General features: G+C 39.3%; 1 protein-coding gene across 1 annotated transcript in view; it reads right to left on the bottom strand.

Moving 5' to 3' along the window:
- Positions 1 to 23,393, bottom strand: part of Smyd3 (SET and MYND domain containing 3) — a 504,787-nt gene that overhangs the window by 405,917 nt on the left and 75,477 nt on the right. The window contains exon 2 of the mRNA XM_051186397.1: positions 8,211 to 8,274. Within this exon, the coding sequence (XP_051042354.1) occupies positions 8,211 to 8,274 (64 nt within the window). The remainder of the gene's footprint in view (positions 1 to 8,210; positions 8,275 to 23,393) is intronic.

Genomic DNA, 23,393 nt, shown 5'->3' on the forward strand with positions numbered 1-23,393 from the left:
AAAGAATTCCTGTATCAGCCTGGCCAGGCCCCCAGAAATCTAGGTTTGGGAAACGCTGTTTACAAGTCTATCATTTCTGCTCACTTTGCCTCTGCTGACACTGTCCAATGCCCTTCCTTCCAGTACTTATACCTCACTCACATCTAAGTGGGACCATGCTGGTTCCATGTATGAGAAGAGCTGGGCCACAGGTCAGTGACAGAGCACATGAGGCCCTGGTTCAAGCCCTAGTGCCACCAAAAACGATGAGGAGAACAGCCAAGCATGATGTGCTCTTGAGGCTGAGGAAGTAGGATTAGGAGTTCGAAGCCATCCTCTACTATGTAATGAGTTCAAGTCAACTTGTGCTGCAAGAAACCCTATCTTTTAAAAAAGAAAATGAAAGTTATAAAAGAAATAGGTCGTAACATCAGAAACATAAAATATTAAAAACCACTGGTAGAATTAAGTGAAGTCCTCTGACACCCACTTAGCATTCTAGAATGTGCTAGACACATGCCTAAGCAATTAACAAAAGGCACTGCATTTCTCAGTAATCCAGATACTAGAAATCATCCTAACATGAGGTGGAGAAAATAAGACTCATGATCTAAGATTTAAAACAAACTTCCCAAATATAAACAAGGATAGTAAACCCCTTGGCATGCTTAAGGTAAACACTAAGTGACTGCCATGTTTGTACATTTATTTAAGTTTCTTTATAAGCAAGGCAGAAACAGAACATAATGACTTCCATAATTCTCATCTGGTAGAAAGGAAGACATATGTTACTAAATATTAAATCACAAGAGGAATGTATTCCAAGAAGGCTGATCATCATACTGGACGGTGTCTTTGACAGTGCTTACATTTACAACACTAATGGCCTTTCTGGCAGCTACATAACACCAGCACTTACCTGAAGGCACAGTATTAAAATCCAACTTGGTAGAACTAAAAGCCTGTTGTACAGGAAGGAGTACTGAACTAGCAACTGTCAATCACCAAGATGTACAAGGTGTTCGAAAAGTTCACTGTTTCACTGTCAAATAAGTTGGAAAAACGCAAAACCATACACACCCTGCTTAGCAAAATATATGAACCTATTAAAAATCCCAATGCAAAGAAATTTATACAAATGCTGTAATACAGCATCCTGTGGCTGTCATTGCCATCCTTGGGGATGTGGTTGGTACAAACTGACCAAGATGTGGTAAGGTGCTTACTTCCATCTGGTCTTCGAATGAGAGTAGGTTAAGCAAACCAAGCAGAGTCCTTCATTCTGATAAAAAAAAAAAAAAACTAGAGTGCTGGCATCTTCAAACATTGAGTTAATCTGCTATACTCATAGGTCAGTTGCTGGAGAGGCTTCATCCAGCAACTGATGGGAGCAAACGCAGCAACCACAGACAAACATTAGAAGGAGCTCAGGGGACCCTGCTGAAGATGGGAAGGAAATATTGCAGGACCCAGAGGGGTCAAGGAAACCATGAGAACATGGCCCACACAATCAACTAATCAGCGCTCATCAGGGCTCACAGAGACCGGAGCAACAATCACTGAGTGTATGTCTCCTGACACTCACCAACAGTTATCTGCAAGGTGTTCCTGTAAACACTCCTGTAAAACTCAAAATAAGTGAGTTGTCATGAAAAGAGACATGAAAACTTTCATTCAACTTAAGAGTACTTGGTAGCAAGTGAATGATAGATCTTCCTCTGTGCTTGAAAAGGCCTGAAGTTGAATCACAGGCCTCACTTACAAAACAGAAATCTAGGAGAATAAACAGCAGACTGAGCAGGTTGTCTCACAGCTGTAGCTGACTGAAGAACCATGGTCAAATTCCTGCATAAAAACCTCGAAAGAGGTCAGGAGAGTCAGTGACAGAGAGCAGCACAGTTTTCTCACTTTAATATTCACTGCACACGCACCAAACATAGCCAGAGCCCTTCCCCAATGGTCCTACTCAAAATAGAAAGGTAAGGCCAAAACAAAGAAGGAATGGGGTCAGGAATGGACACAGAACTCCAAGTTATTGGAAAACGAAACAAGGCTGAATTGTTACCTTTAAGAAAATCACAGCATTTCCTTAACCAAAATCCATACAATATGAAGCAATAATAACACTAGGGCCCCAGAGTAAGCCATTGTCATCTAGTACAAGGTTCAGAAAACTATGATCTGGAAGTTAAATCTCTACAGCCACATTTTTGTAAAGTTATACTAGAATATAGTCACACTCCATAGCTGTACTCTCTTTGTGCTAAACGGAGTTGAAAAGCAATTAATGAGTCAAATGGCCAACAAATTTACCATATAGCCCTTCACAGGAAGAAAGAAAAAAAAAGGCTAAACCATCTACAGAAAGACCATGTCAACATGGTCAACACTGTAAGAGGCACAAACTAAATTATTCCCTTCCATGAACTTCTATGCATACCAGAAATCTCCCGTTGGGGTAACCAAAATATCAACAGCAGGTTTTATGTGGACCTAGCAGAAAGTGCATTTTATTTCCCTGACACAAGTAATTATAACATCTGTAATTCCCAAAGTCACCAGAGGGACGTTACCCCTCATTAGAAAGTTCAATCTGGTAAAAAGACAGGATGCAGAAGCAGTTCAGGAGGCCATCAGGGGTAGGTATCACAGCTGTGTATGCCACAGGCTGCCCTGCCATGTGAAAACTCTAAATGAAAGCCTGTGTAGCTGACAGAGAGTGGAACTAAAACATGATGGGCGTGGAGAGTAGCCAAAAGTCCCGATCCTGAAGTCTCCTAAATATCTCCCTATTATTGGCATTATATAGAGCAAGTAATGGAGGGTGAGATGAAAGATCCAGTTTAGACACAGTGCTAAGACTGCCCAGACTACTCTACAGTCTTCCATTTGGTCCCTCTCTTACACTAACAGGTGCTTTCCCTAAATAGAGGACATGGTGACAAAAACCTATAATCCAAGCACTAAGAAGGCTATTTCAGGAAGATCTTGGAATTAAGCTATCTCAGGATATATGAATTTGAAGCCAATATGAGCTACACAGTAAGACCCAACCTCAAAAAACTAAAAAGCAAAGGGAGAAAGAGACAATGGAATAGCTCCAAGAAAATGTTTACTTAAAGACCTACAAAAGGCAGGAAAATAATGAAAGACAAAAACAAGAACCAGAAACAGAAAACAGCAACAAATGTGATAAATATTAATAACAAGAATCATTCTGAGTGCCATGGTCTCGATGCACAATTAAAAGAGATTGTGAGGATGGATTAAATATAAAACTCTGCAAAACCTATCAGTCTGACCCTGAAACAGATATTCCTGAAATAATCAAAAGGTTTAGCTTTCTTCAGTACACACAATGAGTATGGTATCCAGAAAACAACTGATAAAATCACCCTGTGAAATGCTTACTGATGAAGGATTAGTTCCTCAGCATAAAAATAAATCATTTGATAACTACACATGAAATACAGACCCAAAATATGTAAAGAGATACATAATTGCTAATATGAAACAGAACCTCTCTCTGCAAATATAACACTGTTCAAAAGATCATAATGTGAAATTTGATCTAGAACCTGGTCATGTGCTTTGTTCAGCAATGAGGTCGTTTAGAAATGCAAATATCACAAGTCAAACTAAATTCAGAAAAGCTATCAACATCTCTGTCAGTTTTTATATTTTGAACATTTCTTGATGAAGAAACAGCCCATTTCTTTCTCCTTTGCAGTCTCAGAATCAACTGTGATGTTCCATTCTGCCAGTATGGAATCCTGTCCTCACACTAGGAAATAATGTGATGGGTGTCCTACAATAAGGCACAGACAGGAGCTTAAAGCCACCAACGAAAAAATAATCTTGTCAGTATCAGAAAAAATATTGTACTCAGCAGTAGATGAGTGAGTATACTGAATGAATGCATATATATGAAACATGGAGGAACAGTTGTCTTTGTGTCTTACTGCAATCACAAAAAGAAACACAAATTATATCAGAAAAAGGAAAAAAGTAATCTAGAGGAAACGTCCATTGTATCAATCCTCTATAATTCTATATTATCTTAATTTTTGTAATTAAAATAAGTTCTTGTGTTGCTAATGTTTAAAAATGAGGAGTACTTACAACAGTGATAGCACCCTTTCAGCAGAAAGAATATATTATACTCTTAAAACTATCCCCCTAATCTTTCACAGACAACTCGTAGACCCACATAAAATGTCCAACTATTGAACCAAAGTCATGTCCCTCACAGGCATACATATTTTTTGTTACAGAGTCACAATTTCTATATCAATTTCCATTCCATTTGCTTTTACCTCCTCTTCATTACTGTTCATTGTCCTCATAGTTCAGTTTGTCAGTTTAATTTTGTGCAGTTTTGTAGGTATCCATAAAAATTACAATATTTAGCTCTGTAGCTTAAGGTGAGAATTAACTAGAGCAGTTTAAATGCATATGTTATGGCCAATCCATGACTCCTACTTCTACACCCACACAACACCCTCTACACACATACGCACAAAAAACGTACTCAAGCAAGCAACATATATTTCATCTCAGTAGCTATTTTCCCATCGCCTTACACATTATATCTAACAATGACACTGTTATTGATGTTTCAGTGAATAATATATGTAATAAAATATATACACTACAATGAATCAAAGTGACATACCCACTTGCCAAACTCCCTCTATTTGTTCTAATCAGATAATGTTTTTTTCTTTTCTCTGTGTATTATTACAACTGGAGAAAGTAGCCTTGGAGAAAATACATTTGTAAATTGGGGGGGAGGGGGTTTAGGCCATTGAGATTAGAAATGAAGTTTCCAAAAGATGTGTGTTAAATAGTGTGTTAATTCATTTCTATATGCATTTCACCTGACCAAACATTTGGGGAAACATGGAGCCCAAATTTACAAGGAGTGAGATGATTGAAATATTACCATAAAATAAATTTTTTTTTAATGATTTATCTTGAAGAAAAGGCATGTGTTTGTTCCCTCCCTCCCCCCCCCCCCGCTTTTTATTATAGTTACTGTTATTTGGTGTAAAAAAAATGAGATGAAAATACAAATTGTTTTTAACAATTCATATCTTATGAGAAAAATGTTGAAGCTTTAGATTTCTACCTGTGTGTGTGTGTGATATTGTTCCTATGCATGGTATGTGTATAAAGATATGCATGCATGTATGTGTGCATATGTGTGAAGGTCAACACTAAAGCACCTTTCCTTGATTGCTCTCCATCTTTATTTCTGGAGATACAGTCTCTCGCTGAATTGGAAGTTCACAGAATCTGCTAGGCTTGCTGGCTAGTGAACTTCAGGGATCTGCCTGTCCCTGTTCCCAAACCTGTCTCTATTCCCACAGAGTGGGGTTGCAGGCATGTACTGTCCTATGTGATGATCTAAACCCAGGTCTTTATGCTTGCCCAGCACACACTCTACCCACCAAATGATCCCTCCAGCTCTTGATTTCTATTGTAAATTGTTTCCTTTTGTGTCTTTTAAAAACAAAATAAGATAGCTGGGGGGATCTAAGGGATAAAGATCTTTCTGGGCATGTACCAAGCATCAGAGTAAAATTAGTTAGCCATGAAGGCCAAATGCAACAGGTAAAAGAGCAAATGTAATCAGAATGTTATAGCAAGAATGAAATTTACATTTAGAAGGTAAGCATAAAATCTGGACATGTGTTACTAATGTATACATTTATTTCCCCAAATCCATGGTGTATCAAATAGCAATTATGAGATAGGTAATAATTTACTTGCTGTTCTGAGCTGCTTCATTACTGGTAATTGAGCATGGTAACAGTAGCCAAATTATGCAAGATTCTCAACAGTTAAATGGGATAAAACAGCACCTAGCATGCAGCAGATACCTAACAAATATTAGCTCTCAGCAGCACCAAACACCCAGCAGATACCAAATAAATATTAGCTCTCAGAACCTAGCACCCAGAAAATATCTAACAAATATTTGTTGATAGAGGTCTCTGTCCCACCCAGTCCTGTAGCCAAATGAAGTATTTTCTTCTGAATTTGTCAAATAATATTGAATTAGATATTTTCTCTGAATTTGTCAAATGCAAATGTACTAGACATTGTTGATGTAATTACTGAATGTATATATTATATATATTGTACTTACTGTATATAGTTTTTCTTATGTTAGTTGTAGCCTTCTTTTTGTATTAGACAAAAAAGGGGGAATTATAGTGATATATTAATTAAAATGTAATAAAGCTTGCCTGAAGATTCAGAAAGCCACAAGCTCTCTCTCTCTCTCTCTCTCTCTCTATATATATATATATATATATATATATATATATATATATTCACATATACATACACACACACACACACACACATATACATATAGCAGTCCAGCAGTGGTGGCACACACCTTTAATCCCAGAACTCAGGAGACAAAGGCAGATGGATTTCTCTGAGTTCAAAGCCACCCAGGCTTATACAAGATTAAATCAGTCTAAAAGAGTAACAGAGCTCACACCTTTAATCCCAGGACTCATTAGAGGTATTTAAGACAAGAACAAAGTCAGTAAGAGGCATTCATTCTCCGGCCACACTGAGGAGAGGCAGCAGTCTGAGACTTGATGAAGAGCTCATGTGTGGATCAGCTCTTTCAGCCTGAGTGTGAGGTGAGAGCTTGTGGCCGGCTGTTTTTCTTCCCTGATCTTCAGCTTGAAGTTTGAATACCAATATCAGTCTCTGGGTCTTTTATTAATTTATGTTACAAATATTAGCTCTCATGAGTGCAGACTCACTGACCTTGTATTTCCTATGAGATAATTTAACAAGAAAGTGGCAGAAGTAACTTGGCTCCTCTGAGAGTCTTGTACATGGAGCTTCTTCCATTAAGATCATTTTATTTGCATTCTGAAGAGACTAATTTCTAAAGTGAAAATGAGATAGCAGAAGAACCCCTGAGAATAACGGTCCAGATTCAAAAGGAAGAAGGAATTCCACTAAGTGCTTGTACACATAAACACACAAGCAAGCGCACACACATCCTAAAATGTGAATGAGGGTGGGATGACAAACGCCAACTGTTTCAATTAGACTTTTTAATTGTCTAGAACATAATTATTCCTCTTATTAAATGATTAATCAAAAGATTCTTAAGAAAAGGTCATGTTGAATGCTAATTATACATCCTTAAAAGAATTCCATGATATTAACAACCATATTCATTACAAATTAATTTAATCTTTAGAAAGGCAATTTGGCATTATCTTTAAAAATTCAAAAATGCATATATCCTTCCACTAAAATAAATGATTAGAAATTTATCATGAAAATAATTTTTAGAAGTATACAAAAACTACAAAAATAATGTATTGAAAATAATACTAAGTTTGGGAGGAAATCTAAGCATTCATTAATGAGAAAATTATGATCATGGTAAATATATCTATGTGTTTGTATGTATGTATGTGTATATATGAGTGTGAATATATATATGTATATGTATGTATATATATGTGTATATATATATATATATGAATATATTTGGAGATACAAAATATATGAAAAAGAAAACCAAGACATAGAAGAACCTGAGCCAAAATAACCTCTATCTATTTTTATAAACATATATGGATCTTCAAATATATCTTCACAGAAACCCAAATAATGGTATGATGGTTTGAAACTAAAATGTACCACCAAATGCATGGGTGTTAAAGTAAGGGCTGGACCCCTAGCTGGCATTACTGATGGGTGACAGGGTAATGAAGACACTAATGTCATCAGTGAAATAATCCATTGAATTCACAGCTAAAAAGGTGAGCTGAAGATTGTGTTGGAATAGATGTGGCCACTAGTACCTGGCTTTGACTATTTGCCCTAGCAGGAACATCTCTCTCTCTCTCTCTCTCTCTCTCTCTCTCTCTCTCTCTCTCTCTCTCTCTCTCTCTCTGTCTCTCTCTCTCTCTCTCCTCTCTCTTTCTCTCTCTCTCTCCCTCTGTGTATGTGTGTGTGTCTGTCTGTCTGTCTGTCTGTCTCTCTGTCTTCCTCCTTCCTTGACAAAGCTTATTCAAACTGCACAAATATTAAATTTAAAACGGAAAGAAAATAACAAGTAAAAGAAAATCACCATTTTGTTCTTGTTGTTTAAAGGATGAAAGGAAGAAGACAAGGACTCTCGGGTGTAACTGAGAACAGGTGAAGGTTGAAGTTGTCACTGAACAGCTCAGTAGTCTTACCTGACACTTGGCACTGCAGTATTTGGCAATTCGGCATTGAGAACACCGCATTAATTTTTCCTTCCTGTTAAAAACAATTAATTCCATGTTAGAAAACAAGTGAGATACATGTATGACTGAACAAAGAAAACACAGGTCAACACGGTACCAATAGTTCTGTGGACTCCTCACATGGGAGCCTTTAAGACTCCCATGTCTCAGACTTTAGAGTAATTTAGGTTTTTCAATCATCTGATTGTGGATTCTCAAACTGTATTCTGTATACTTTAAATATAAAAAAAATTATGAGTCATCTCCCCAGTCTGCCAAAATCATACATATTATGTCCTGAGCTTATCAAGGTTAATAACATACATTCCTGTTAAGGAATGATTTAGAAATTCCATTGAATTCTACTTCAGCCAGGCAAGATAAGGACTAAGAGGCATCAAAGTTGTTTTCCCAAGTCACCTGAGCAACAACAGTAACAACAAGAAATCAGCCATTTAAAAGACTGAACCATAAGTTAAAATAGTAAGTCTGGTAACATTAATGGTAACCAACAGAGGAGACAGTGGATTGGTGGTCAGAGTCTAGGCAGGCCAGAGCACCAACTGTCAGAGTACAGCAAAGCCAATGGGAAACCAGAAGGACTTGTGAGTATTTACTGGTATGCCAGGCATGGTGCCATGTTCTGATCGTCTACTAACTCATGCTCAACTGTAAGATGACCAGTCTTACTATGTCCACTTTAGAAATACTTAATGCTTTTTCGAGAGATGGAAAGTAGATGCTACCCAGGTGTGGTGGCACATGCCTTCAACCCCTGCAAACACACAGGTAGCAGAATGTCTGTGATGAACTGTCAGGACCCATGAAAAGGAGTCCATTCCATCTTGCCTCAAGTTCAGAGAGCTCAAATCTGTCTTATTACTATAAGACATTAGCTTGGTGGCTACAGGATATTTTGCCCTTGATTGTGGACGTCTCTATCTAAATAACAACAGAAGTGGGCCCAGGTATGTTTACTCTGGACCCTGAAGGCCAGATGGCAGGTGTGGCTACCAAATACCCAGAGAATTAAGGGAAGTAAGTCTCTTTGCCCCTGATACATGATAATACAAGTCTTCTGCCATTGTCCCCACTTTTGGTTGGATGCTTAAGTATGATGAAGAATAAACTCAGGGTGTTCAGCCTTCAGCACATTCAGTACGTATTGAATGGCCCTCCTGACTACTATCCTGTGTCTCTGTCTCGTCTCTCAACCCTTTAAGTAGCTTTTCTTTTGTCCACACTCCCTCTCTCAGGCACAAACAGCAGGCTGGCTCCAACTGCAGCCCTGCAAAGACAGCTTCCCACAATGAACCAACCTGGTCTACATAGTGAGTTCCAGGACAGCCAAAGCTACATGTGAGAACCTGTATTTACAACAAAAAGTAGTTGTTGTAGTACAAACTAGCTAGGGAAGCATGATGAGGCTGTGCCATGTGACTCTACAAGGGTAACAACAGCCTTATTAAAAATGAGAACTTGATCACCTGCTCCTTTCCACTGGAGGATCTGGGTGAACGGCCAGACATGAAATACAGAGAGAGGTTAGGTGAAGAAAAGATAAACACTTCTCACATACAACTGTAAAGGGGGAGCTGTCAAAATCCACACAGCAAACCAAATCAACCAATCTGGCCTCAAGTGTAGCTTCTAACCATCACATTCTACTGTCACTTATAAAGAAGACTGGATAAAAATTTAATTCACTCATGCCTCAAACAAAAAGACGCACAAGTTGGGAAGAGAAAGCTACCATAGGGCAAACTATAAAAGAGGCCCACGTAATCATATTAATATCAGGAAATGGTTAAAGGAATCATAAGAGATAAAGGAGGCCAAAGGGTAATGATGAAAGACCCCAGACACCTCACCAGCTGTTATGTATCAAGTCTCAAAATATAGAAAGTACAAATAGTAGACCTTTTAAGAGAAAAATGGTCAACACACAATTACGTTAATATATAGGAGGGTCTTAAAATAGGAAGCACTATGCAAGAGGTAGCTGCCACCATACAAATAGAGACTCCTGGAAATTCATTGATCAAGCAAATAAGGAGAAAGGAAATCTGCAGGTCACTCTCTCCTGTTCCATAGCTGCGTCATCACACACCTTTTTCAAGCACCACTGGCCACTCATAAAAAGCAACCAGGAGAATAAGTAAGACCGGTCATTTTCTCTAACAATGGAGAGATTAGAAACATTTCTTGAAACACAATAGAATCTCTTCTGCATGGGATATGTGAGACATGCTTCTATATTGTCTGGGAAACAGAAGAGTCATATTGGAGATAAGGAAGTATATTTTAAGTAAGTAATGAGGGACATACCCAAACTTGTACTAAACTAATGCAGAGAAAAAAAATTAACTTGAAATATTCATGTAAAAGGAAAAAAAAACTGAAACCAAATGAGCTAAAAATGGAAATCAAGAATTTAAATTAGAGCCAGACAGCAGTGCACATCTGGATTCCAAGCACTCCGAGGCAGGAGGATTACCTCTGAGACACAATCTCAAAACACAAACAAATAACAAGAAAAAAGAACACATTTTATAATAATAGAAAACCAATGACGGCATAAAGTAAAAGCTAAAATCATAAGGAAAATGTTTTAAATAAAACAGTACATAATACAACAGAATGGATTAATGAAGCAAGAAAGAAAATGCTAACCAATAACACCTATAAGAATATTTGGAATAAATAGGACTGTAACACAAGATAAAATCATGATTAAAAAACAATGACAGGGAAACTACAGCTGCAACAGGACTTCAAGTCCCCAAACTTGACCACCAACTCTTACACTGGTCACCTACATCTACAACAAACTCAAAATACAAGTGGACAGAAACAATTGCCAAATTGCCAGTGGCTCTGTGATCTGACTTAAGTTAACAGCATTACAGGAGGACACAGGAGGAAACAACCAGCCTTCCAATCGACCATAAGCAAAAGTAACCCAAATCTGACAAAAGAAAAGCAGTGTTTGGAGTGATGAGCCAGTACCAGAACAGCAGGCAAACATGGGGGAGGGGATAAGAGGCTTGCACCAATGACCCACCTCCTCAGACTTGGCCTCCTATATCCTCTTTTCTTTGTCTATGTCATTCAGAGTTCACTTCTGCTGCCTGGAAATAGAGATCCCCAAGTGCACAAAGTTCTGATGTTCACTTCTAAGAAATAATGAATGAAATCAAGATATCTGAGAACATCAGTAATGAACAGTGGCCAGGTCCAGTACCCACTCCATCTCCCTTCCACAGCTCCCAACAAGGAGCTACAATGTGCATCCTAGCACAGCATTGTGGCTCACAACACAAGATGAGACAGAATAACTGAATAGTTTAAATGCTGTTTCTTTGCCAGAAATCCCACAACGAAGCTTATTTAGATGGTCACAATTTTTATAAAAAAAGATTTTAATTCTCGAGTTCCAAAAACAACATTAACTGAATCTAAGAAAAAAGTTGTAAGTGCTTGGTTTAGACCAGCCACTGATCCCAAATAGAGCCCTACTTTCCTCTTGGGGTGAGCTTGGGTGCTGTGGGTAAGGACCCCTGCTGAGGAACTCTTGAACAACAGAGAAAAAGGAGAAGAGACAAAGGATCAGGGACTGCAGGCGTTTTAGAAAACATTCTCCTCTCTCTTTTCTTTAAAGCACATCAAATGAAAAACAAAGCTGCATTTCTTGAAAGCAGCAATGAGAAATGCATACATCAAATCAAAACCAGAAATAACTAGTAATCTTCCAAAAAGGGACTGCTTATTTTAGGCAATTCCTGGGACTAAAAGGAGAAACCCTGAATGGAAATGAATGAAGGACTGGTTTTTATGGAAATTGTGAAGCTTTTTTCTAAATGTGTCTAAACTCAAGCAAAACGCCCCAGGAGGCTCCAGGTGACTCCGTGTGCCCATGGAGAACACGAACGGTCCATTTCTGGGCAGCAAGGAATCACAGCACTGCAAAGGGCAAACGGCTTGCAGTCACTGTTTTCTTTGAGTCTCGATATGATGTGCAACCAACAAATAGGAATTAAGTTGCATTTGATAAGGGAGTGAGTATGGTTGTCTCAGAGAGGTAGATAAATGGTGAATATTTCGTCTTCAGGTTGTAGAAACGTCCCTTTTCAAAGGAATTGTCCTAAGAGTGGCAAGAGTCCACTCAGAACTGACATCGCCCTCATAACTGACACATGACTGGCTATGTTGAAGACCAGTGCACAAACATTTCGATTTGTACACAGTTCTTAGCATACACACCAAAACAATAAGAGAATGATTCTTTTTTTCCTCAAATCACTGAGGAGAAAAATCTGTTGGAGGGGGAGGTGTCTGGGATGTAGCTTAGTTGGCAGGCTGCTTTCTGGGCATGCAGAGCCCTTCAGTTGGGTTCCCCAGCACCCAGAAGCCTTGTGCAGATGCACAAACCTAGAATTTCAATATTAAAAAAGTGTCTCAGAAAACAAATCCAGTTTCCCAGTGATGACCCTGCTTCAAACTTGGAGGCAAATTTTCCATGGGTTGGTAAGTCACAAGTTATCTTGAAATGTGGACAAACTTTTGTAAAGGGCCAATGACTGACTCACAATAGAATGTCAGATACACTCCGTACTCAGTCTTCTATCTTTCATAGAAATTCTCAGTGAAAGTAATCTGGGGAAGTTAGGAATGTGCCAGGGACAACAACGGGCAGCTGTAAATCTGTCCTCCCTCTACTTAAGACACAAACACTATGGGTCTACTTCTAATTAAAATAATGTTTAAATTATTTTTTTACTAAAATAAATGAGATTTTTTTAAAAATGTACTCTCTAAACAACAATGGTTTTTGCTGCTTTGTTTTGTTTTAAAGAAAGGGCAGGTGCTGGAGAGATGGCTCAGTAGCTAAAAGGGCTGGCTGCTCTTGCAGAGGGCCCAGGTTCAGTTCCCATCATCTCTATGGAGACTCACAACCACTATAACTCTTAATTCCAAGGGATTCACAGCCTTCATCTGGCCTCTGGAATACCTGGGGTACACATATGTTATGTGCAAGCATTCACGCATACACATAAAAGCAAATAATTATTTTTGAAAAAGAAAAAAGCAGAAATAATTTCCTCCCCCTTACTCATAGAGATACTGGAAGACGCAGCACAGTGTCCAGTCTAGGGAGATTCTTAGGTTAGTCAATGTCCTGAGTGCAGCAGCTCCTAGGGCAAAGTCAGTAAGTCCCTTCTCCCGAGGTTAGCCTGGGCTTTGAGTGATATCCACAACAGTGTAAGCTACTGAAATGTAGACAGGAAGACAAACTGTGCAGAATTAACTGTCATTACAAATCAATAACTAGATATGAGTATAGGGGAGTCTAGTCTCCGGAGATGAAGGGAATTTAATGATCAGGGATCTCTCTCTCGGTAGGTGGCAAGAAGAACGAGCATCTATGCCACTGAGACAATGAAGCAATTGGCATGCAGAAGGAAAGAAGCTTCCAGAATTCATCGAGAAAACAGCAGGCTGGAAAAAATGGGTCGGTGGTAAGAGTGTTACGGCTGGTCTAGAAGACTTGAGTCAGTTTCCAGAACCCACATCGGGTCAGGTTGCTCACCACTGCCAGAACTCCAGCTGCAAGGATTTCACACCTCCTCCACAGGCACGGTGCACTCACACACACACACACACACACACACACACACAACCACAAATAAGGAAGGAAGTTCTAGGGTTTGTTTGTTTGTATGTTTGTTTGTTTGTTTTAAATCATGTTGTCTCCCAGTTCTCCTTTATCCCTGACTTACACAAAACACACTTTAAATATCTTATACAGAACAAACTTCATCTATAACACAGATGCATATAATATACATATTGTACAGGGCTCTTTTAAGTGATTTTCCTTCTTCTCTAGAAATCGCCCAGGGTGTTGAACCCATCATAAAAGCCTCTAGGCCGGGGCACTGACTGTGACACCACAGGGAAATCAGCAGAGCCCCCTTCTCTGAGGCACACCCACCCCTGGGCAACACAGCCTACTCTACTCAGAAGCAACTCTACAGTGCAGCATGGGTCCTTACACCATCACCCCCCAAGTTTTAGGCCCTTACCAAGTGGCCTTCCACAAACTGACTAAAATCTCAAAACCCAAGGTCCAGTGTGTGGTTGGTTGACACAATGGACCTTGGGAAAGAAATCTGAGCTGAGAAACAAGAGAATTGGATAAGATTAGCATAACTTAAACTTGCCAGGGAAAATACTGATTTGGGCAAACTAACTTAGCACTATATACCTTACAACCGGTTCTAAGGATGATTCTCTGGGTAAAATTCCTAAGAAAACATTGTTCACACAATTGAGATATAAACTGGTCTGTGGGGAAAAGAACATGAGGGGTTCCAAGTGCTGTAACAAGGAGCTCTCAAGAATAAGTCCTGCCGGGCGTTGGTGGCACACACTTTTCATCCCAGGACTTGAGAGGCAGAGGCAGGCGGATCTCTGTGAGTTCGAGGTCAACCTAGTCTACAGAGCGAGTTCCAGGACAGGCTCCAAAGCAATACATAGAAACCCTGTCTTGAAAAACCAAAGGGGGGAAAAAAAAAAGTCCCCATAGAGACAAACATGTCTTTATGCCTTTTCTGACATCTGACAATGGAGAAAGCCAAACATAACTTGGTAAATAAAGTCTAAATAAATGATTTTCATGCAAAGAGACCATAGCAATAACATATCTTTACAGAATTTTCATGCTTATATCTTTGAAATCTAAGCATTAGGATTGATTAAAAATGGTAATGCTGTGTGGCCAAGTGCTTGGTTGTTTCTTCATGGAAATTCTACACTACAAGAAAAAGATTATCTCAATTAAAATCATGCTATTCTCCCAGAGTGGTGAAATTACTATAACTCTAAATGAAAGATGCTAGGAAATGCTAAACATAAGACCTCCCTTCGGCTTCAATATTCAAAACTATTTAGAGACGGGATCTTCCATTTTTTGTTGCCAAATAGTAATTATACTGGTTTGGGCCCAAAGGCCTTTTTCAAAATTAAAGAGATTCACTCTACCATCTATACAACTAACAAATGATTTTTAATACAAAGCAACAGATGTGGTCAAAAGAATATAACTCCATGAGAAAAGGAAAACAGAACTGATTTAGGTTGTTTTCCTGTGTCCCCTATCACTGTATTTCACAATTCTAGCATACAAAGCAGAAAATAAGAAAGCATAATGACTAATATTTCAGGGAAATTGAATCTCCTACTCACTGGCACCAAACCCTCCTGGAAGGAAAACAAGCAATTTAAATCCTTACTAACTCTTAAACAAAGGGATAGCAAATATCTGGGCCATGTTAGTCAGGGGAAGCAGCTACCCATTGGGACCATCCCTCTTTACTGTCCTCGGATCTCTAAATTAAAGCCATTGTCCTTATGGCTAATGGGCACACAAACGCCAGCGTTCCATGAGAGACCGTGGAGAAACCATGTGAAAGCTCGTGGAGACAGCAATGTGAGGACTGCTCCTGAGCCACCGCAGCCAAGAGCACCAATAGACAACATGTGCGCTACAGTGAAGAGAATTCTGAGAATCAAGGGGCTGCACAGACCGTAGTTCAAACAAAGAGGTCACTTCCTCATGGACAGATTGTTAAACAGGAGTGATGTTTAACAATCCTAGTCTAGTAGAGTTCAGTCAGTCAATCAGACAGACAGTTTACGAAAATCCCTTTAAAATTCTCATGACCAACGGCAAGTGACCCTAGCTTCAAACACTGCCTGGCATCCTGTGCTTCGAGGCTTCCTACATTCAACAAAGCTTCTACTGGATTCATTTCAATTCAGCCACAATGGCTGACTAGACTGTCTGATGAAGATCTAACTTGGAAGCAGTAAAAATGTTTTTTGAATCTTTCCATTATGGAAATTAAAGCCAGGGAGACTATTAAATCCCTGATGATATTAAAAGGCAATTATGACTTGTACCTTCCATTTGTCTTGTGCAAAGTATCTGTAACAAGTGAGAAGCAAATTAACATTTTTTTTTTTTTTTTTTTTTTTTTTTTTTGTGAACACAGATTTAAACTTTCCCCATTGTATGGTCTGCTACAAGGTTTTACAAGTTGTAGGTCATCTTGATAGCTACTAATTGAAAATTGGTGACATTCTTGGTACTGAGGTGTGCTAGGTTCTTTTCTGGCAAGGCAGGCAGGCAGGCAGACAGACAGACAGACAGACAGACAGACAGACAGACAGACAGACACACACACACACACACACACACACACACACAAGCTGGAGCAAAAATACCAAAAGGATTTTTTTCCCCCAGTGATCCTAGATACTTTTTCAGTCAACTCTAGAAATACAACTTTGATAACCTAAAAGTATTTGATTCTCCCTAAATCTTAAAGTCTAAAACACCTCTGGCTCTGCCACCTAAGTATTGCTAATATAGACAGCACACAGCATAAACATTAAAAGTATCACGTGTAAAATTCCAGTGAGATCTAAACACTAATGACAGTTTACATTAAAAACATCAAGTCCTATGTATTCAACTTATTTTATTACTTTCTAAAGGTATTTTTCCTCTTTTCTTTCCTAAATGCTTTGGACAGAACCCAGGATCACACACAACCTAGGTGAAGGATCTAAGACCAAGCCCATTAGTGTTTTCTTCTCAAATACAGAAAGCAATGTGTCTTATCATCCTTTTGGTTTCTGCCTTTCAAGACTGAGGTCAAGCCAGTCATGATGGCACTTTTAATCCCATCACTCAGAAGGCAGAAGGAGGACCTCTGAGAGTTGGAGAACACACTGGTCTACAAAGCAAGTTCCAGGTTGGCCAGGACTACATACTGAGACCCTGTCTCAAAAGAAAAGGACAGGAAAGAAAAGAAAGAAATTGGGATTTTTTTTTTTTAAAAAATCAATAATATGAAGTGACTAAAATCTAATTCATAATAATTTTACTCTTGAGTAAAGACTGCCTCATAAACATATACTATATGGTCCAGATACAAATATACACAAATACTTTAATTTTAGTGTTAATTTAAATCACAACTTATTTTACTTTTCCATGTTGACAGAACTGGTCCTATATCTACAATGGTCACTAGGTCAATTACAATGTTCTTACTATTATAAACTAAACTACAACGAACTCTGTAGAATGCGTATTGCTGTTGAGTTGTAAGAACACACACTTGAACAATTCTGTACATTAACAAATAGCTCTCCAACGTGGCTGCAGATATTGACATTCCTGCAGCCGTGTATAGAGTTGCCTTGAGTCACTACCCTGTCAACTCCTGATACTGCCACTCAGCGGGCTCACTGCCAAGCAGAGAATGTGAGGCTCTGCTGCACTATGTGTTGTTACTCCTCAATATGAATGGCCAGATCAGAGCATCTTTATATGTCCACTCACCATTATGGCTTCTCTTATGTGAACTGCCTGTTTATATCACCCATCCAGTCACTCAGTCTTCTCATGGAGTATCTTTTTTGTTGTGTATATGCGTTATAAATTAATTTCTTTAAGACTGTATTTCTTTCTCAGCAAAGCCCTAAGAGAATTTAGCGCAATGGATAAATCATTGACACTACAGCCACATTAACCTGGGATTGAATTGCAGTTTACCACTTGGCTAAGTAACAGTGGACAGTTTGACCTCACTGAACTAAAATAAGATTAAATGACAGTACAGGGTAACCATACAGTATCAAATAATCCAAAATCTGAGACGCTCTGAAGTCACAACATATTTAAGTGTCAACCATTTGGGAAGGCTAATATCCCTATCAAAATGGATTTTTTTTCTTTTAACTTTCATCTGAAAGAAAAGACTTAATGCGTTTGTGACTTTCTGCAAAGCTGAGAAAAATACTTGACATAAGTGACTTAAGGAGGGAAGGGTTATTTTGGTTTACATTTCAAAATAAAATCCACCATAGCAGGAAATGATGGTGGTAGGAGCATAAGACAGCCTGATCACACTGTATCCACACTCAGACAGTAGTACACAGTGCTCAGCTCACTTCTTCTTTCTATTCAATCCAGGATCCCAACCAACAGAATGGTGTCACTCACATTTAGGATAGGTCTCCCCATCTAGACACTCCCTTACAGACATGCCCAGTGGTTTACAGCATGGTGCTTTGTCTTGTGAAGCTGACAAACCAATACTAATCACTCTCAAAGACAAGAGAGAAGCAAAAATTTTTTGTTTTCCATGTAGATGATAGAAAAGAAAATGTTAACACATCTGTTCTTCCTACACATTAGGCTGCAATGAAACATCTTCCAATACAGAAATGATAATCACTATTTTTCAGGTAAGCTCACCCACTTCACCCCAAGGCCACCTCCCAGCTTACTGCTCATTTACAATAGTCTCAGGAGATGGAGATTTGTAACTGATCAGCCTTGACGAAACTGAAAGAATCCCAATAGCAGTAAATTAAAACATCCATTTTCCTCAGGAGAAAATTAGAGAAACAATTTTTAAAATGTCATTACTTAAATGCTGTTTCAAAATTATGTGCTGTTTTAAATGGCAAACCTTAATTGTCTTGAAGAATGCCTTTTGAATGTCACATCCTTTCTATTGTTGCTGTTCTCCTTTCTACTGGGAGATCGCTGTAGAATTTTTTCTTAGTTATATCATGGGCTGTAGAAGGCTCTGAGGCTCGAACTCGGGTCATCAGACTTGCATGGCAAGCACTTGCACCTGCTGAGCCGCCGAGTTGGCCTTTTTACTTTATTTTATTATCTTAATAACTTGTTACTTCTACAAATTTTAAACTGATTTTTATGGCCATGATTTTCCCTCAATGGAGTAATTTTGAAATCAAAATGACAAGTAAAAATAGAAGACGCTTTTAAAATGCATTTTACAGTGAATTTTTCAAAGTGCATCTGTCTCTCCCAAGAGACAGCTGCCGTGAAGTCTGGTGTCCCTGAATACTTAAATTTACAGTGTGAAGTGAGTCCCAGTGAACTGCTCTCTGACTGGGTGGCTAGAGCTCCTGCCCTGCTCTTCATCAAGGCATGGCCTCTGTATTCTTTTCTTTCTTTATTTTCTCAGTACCTGGCATCTAGCCAAGCAATTGGCAGGTAACCTAAAAATAGTGAATAAATGATTTGGACAGTTCAGCCCAATGGAAATCTTTTTTTTAAAAAAAGAACACACGGCTTTATACAGAGATTTTTGCCTCCCAACCTCATATATTCCCTCAGTTGTCATGAGAAAATGGCTGCCACCGTGGCAATACCACAAACCCCTACTATCAGCTAAATAAAACAGTAGCAAAATGAAGAAAGTCCCTATTGTCACACATAGACATGATGTCCACACTATGATTCAGGAGACATTTCAATTTGTCAGCCAAGCCCAGAGACATCAGTGCTTTCTCGCTTGTGCTAATACTTCTGGACTCCCACTAAAAGTGAATTCGCTTTCGGAAAGGAAACTCCCAGAGAACAGGAAGCCGGGAGGAGGGAGAAATTAAGATATCATGTAGATCCAGGCATGGTGGCACAGACCTTTGATCCCAGCACTCGGGAGGCAGAGGCAAGTGGATCTCTGTGAGTTCAAGGACAGCCTGGTCTACATAGAGAAACCCTATCTTAAAAAACAAGTGAAAGAGGAAGAGAAGGAGGAGGAGGAGCAGAAGAAGAAAAAGAAGAAGACAGACAGACATACAGAACACTATAAAGTTGTAATTCTCACTTCACTATCTTCCCAGAAATACAAAACACAGCCGGTTGCATAACTGCCTCACATTACTGAAACACCACAAACACTTTCAGTCCTCAGAATAAGTGTCTAGAAGTGGAGCTATTAATATTTCTCTGCAGCAGTAGCTACATAAAACAAGGCCCAAAACAAACACAAACCAAGGAATGGCATTTCCGGAAGCTGTAGTGTGTACCACTATAAACAGTTGATTCCATACTCATGAATGGTTTCTTCACTATGGAAGACCCAAATAGAATAAGGAATGGAGATGTGTGAAAACTCTGTTTGCTTTTAATTCTGGCTCCTTCTGCTGTATCATATTTTGCAGTGACAAACATAATGTTTTATTCCACGTGTGGGAAAGCTCTAGGTTATTAAGGATCTTAAAGTAAAAGGAGCCAAGTCAGGTTTGGGATGGATGTGTGGATGACTTTCTCTTGCTTATACCAAATGCCTCTGGGTAAGCTCCTTGGGCACCATCTGTAAGTCGTCCATCAGCCACCACCTACAACTTCAGAAAGGTACCAGCAATCATCTCCCTTTACTTTCAAAAAGAAGGCATTACCTACTAAATACCTATCCACTGATTGTTAGAACCTGGGAGAGATATTTCCTTTCTGACTTCACTTTTCTAATCGTTCTTCATCAGCTGCAACCTCTTGTTGGAGATGGGGGTTTTCTGCTGACGCTGGAGATGACTCTCCAGACAACACTGCCATAGGATAAGCTCCTGGTTGGACAGCACCTCTGTGAGCTGATGCATTCACACAGCACTGCTTAAACATGTTGGGCCTTGAAGATCAGCTCAGTCTTCTACATGAGGCAACACTGAGGACAAAGCTTGCCTGGGTGACCTCCAGATGCAATCAGGAGGAGTGGCCAAGAGTGTCTAGTGTCCAGTACCACGGACAGAGTCCTGTCCTCTGAGGGTCTCACTTTACCCTGAACATTTGCTTTCCAACTGCCCTCGTACTGTCCACAATGCTGAGGCCACTGTACATGAAAGAAACTCTTATTTATCATTCAGACTGTCTATAAAGGCTTTAGTGATCTTCCACCTAGTCTCTGTGCCTAGCTTCACATGCCTACCTAAAAGAACATGTCACTGTCTAATTGCCATTCTGCTACCTCTGTCTAAAAGATTTCTGGAGGGGGTACGCTTATTTTGCTAATTCATATTTTTAGAATCTATCAAAAGATTATGCATAATGGGTGTCCAGTAAGGTCTTGGAACAGATAAACAAGCAATTGAACATATGGAGCAAAGACAGAATTGGTAGAAGTAGGAATTGAAGATTAAGTTTAGTTTTCAAATTCTTGTCAGAGAAACTAGGAGCAGTGGGAAGCATTAACCACATAAGAAACCGTTATAATGACCATAACCAAGATTAAAGGATCCTTCTTTACTGTGTGCCAGCCACATTCTGAGCATCTCACCTATATTAGCTCTTGAAATCCTTATAGCTCCAGTTTGTTACCATCTTAAAGATGGGCAAGCAACAACAAGAAGTTCATTAAGACAAAGAAGAACATATACAAAAGGTCAATAGACACATGAAAGCCAGTCATCCGGGAGCACTAATAATTAGGAAAATGCCCATCAAAAACCTCAGAAATATACTCTTTGAAACACAGGCAGAGAGCTATTAACAACAATAGACATGTTCACATGGCAAGGATTAGAAGACACTGGAAGGTTCATACCCAGCTGGTAAGAATAGAAACTAGAACAATCTGGCAGTCCCTCAAATGTTAAACATGGAGTCATTCTGTGATCCAGCAGATTGGTGATGACAGCTAGCGGGAACAGGTTTTAAGGGACACACGGATTCCAAAATTGGTATCAGCAGCACAGCCCAACAAATTATACAAAGCAAATGAGTGGAACGTGAGGGATGTGAATTAAATCTGATTGGAATGATTTTTTAATTGTTTTAAAAATAAATCACTTACCCGCTCTAGGAGTTACTATACAGCAGAACTTGTCCACTCTAGGAGTTACTATACGGCAGAACTTGTCTGCTCTAGCAGTTACTATATGGCAGAACCAGAACTGAACCTGGCCTGATCCTGCACTCTAATTAATTAGACAACCGGGTGAGTGGCTCATCTACCATCTGCATACAAAGAGAAACTGAAGCAATGTGTTTCAATGAACATTTCCCTTTGCATAGTAAAAGATTAGGAGCATGAGGAAAACATGATGTTTAAGAGAATGTCACCAAAATTTCCACTTTATTTCTGATCTGAGTTCTGTCCTTTGCTGGCTGGCATCCTGCAGTAAAACTGTTAAGTAGCATTAGCCACTGGAGTGCACCCTCCATGTGAATTCTGGTTTAATTATCCTGGGAAAATCTAAGAGTCAAAATACTCTTAGCCATCATCTCACTGTAATAAGCCATCTCATTCCATGTTCTTGGGGGACAGAACTGTACCAGCAGATTTAAGAATGTATGTTCCTCGTTGTCAGTGTCACCTACCTAAATTCTTAGGAAATATGATAGCAACACACAGCACAGGTGTGTGACACATGCAATTAGTAAACCTCCAACATATCTGAATCTAAGTGAGCAGCAGTCCTTGAAGAACAGAGTCACAGCAACAGTTTCTCTATCACAAGAATTGGAGCTCTACTGCACACAAACCTGACCAGGCAAGCAAGACCCCGATATCATATCACCATAAACACACAGCAGGGCCCAATAACACCAGAAGAATTAATGTTTCCCAGAAAGTGGGTCTTCATCTCCATCAGCCTGTAGAATCTTGCTTTGGGTTTCATTGAATCCCAGGATTTTCACAGGGGTCAGAATATTCAAAAGACTGGACTCATGCATGATACTGAAGACCGTCCTAGTTCTGTAAGGAACTGAACAATAAGCACGGCAGCGATGAACGCATGAATTTGTTAGGCTGGGCTATGTGAGACAAGCCATTTGGTCACTTGTCAAAGAGATCCATCTTGCCAGCCAGGCTCAAGAAAGAGGTTCTGACTCCCTTCATTTTAAAGCACACGGCAGCATCCCCACCACAACTCCATAAAACTAATCAAGAATAGCAGCACAGATCTAAAAACAGCTCTTCAGAACAAGCAGGCTCTCAGTATATTACGATGTAAGTCCATGAGCATGTCAAAGTCCAAGTACAGAGATAAGTCATTTTTCTCTGTCCCCGAAATGTTATGCTACACCGGGAACAGAGACCACAGTGCCGACATCACTCATGCAGTTCTACAGGGAAATATTTTATTTTTCTATTTCCCTTCAACCTGAGACAAATTGATGCTTTTCAAAGAGTCATTTGAATTGCCCTAAGGGGATCTCTAGAAGTAAACAGGACCAAATGAGTGGCTGCCGGCTGCCTTTGAAAAGTTGCCCATCTTCACTAATGGATCATAAGCATTACTAACTACCACAGGGGATGG

Source organism: Phodopus roborovskii, unplaced genomic scaffold (assembly GCF_943737965.1).
Source record: "Phodopus roborovskii unplaced genomic scaffold, PHOROB, whole genome shotgun sequence".
Taxonomy (NCBI): domain Eukaryota; kingdom Metazoa; phylum Chordata; class Mammalia; order Rodentia; family Cricetidae; genus Phodopus; species Phodopus roborovskii.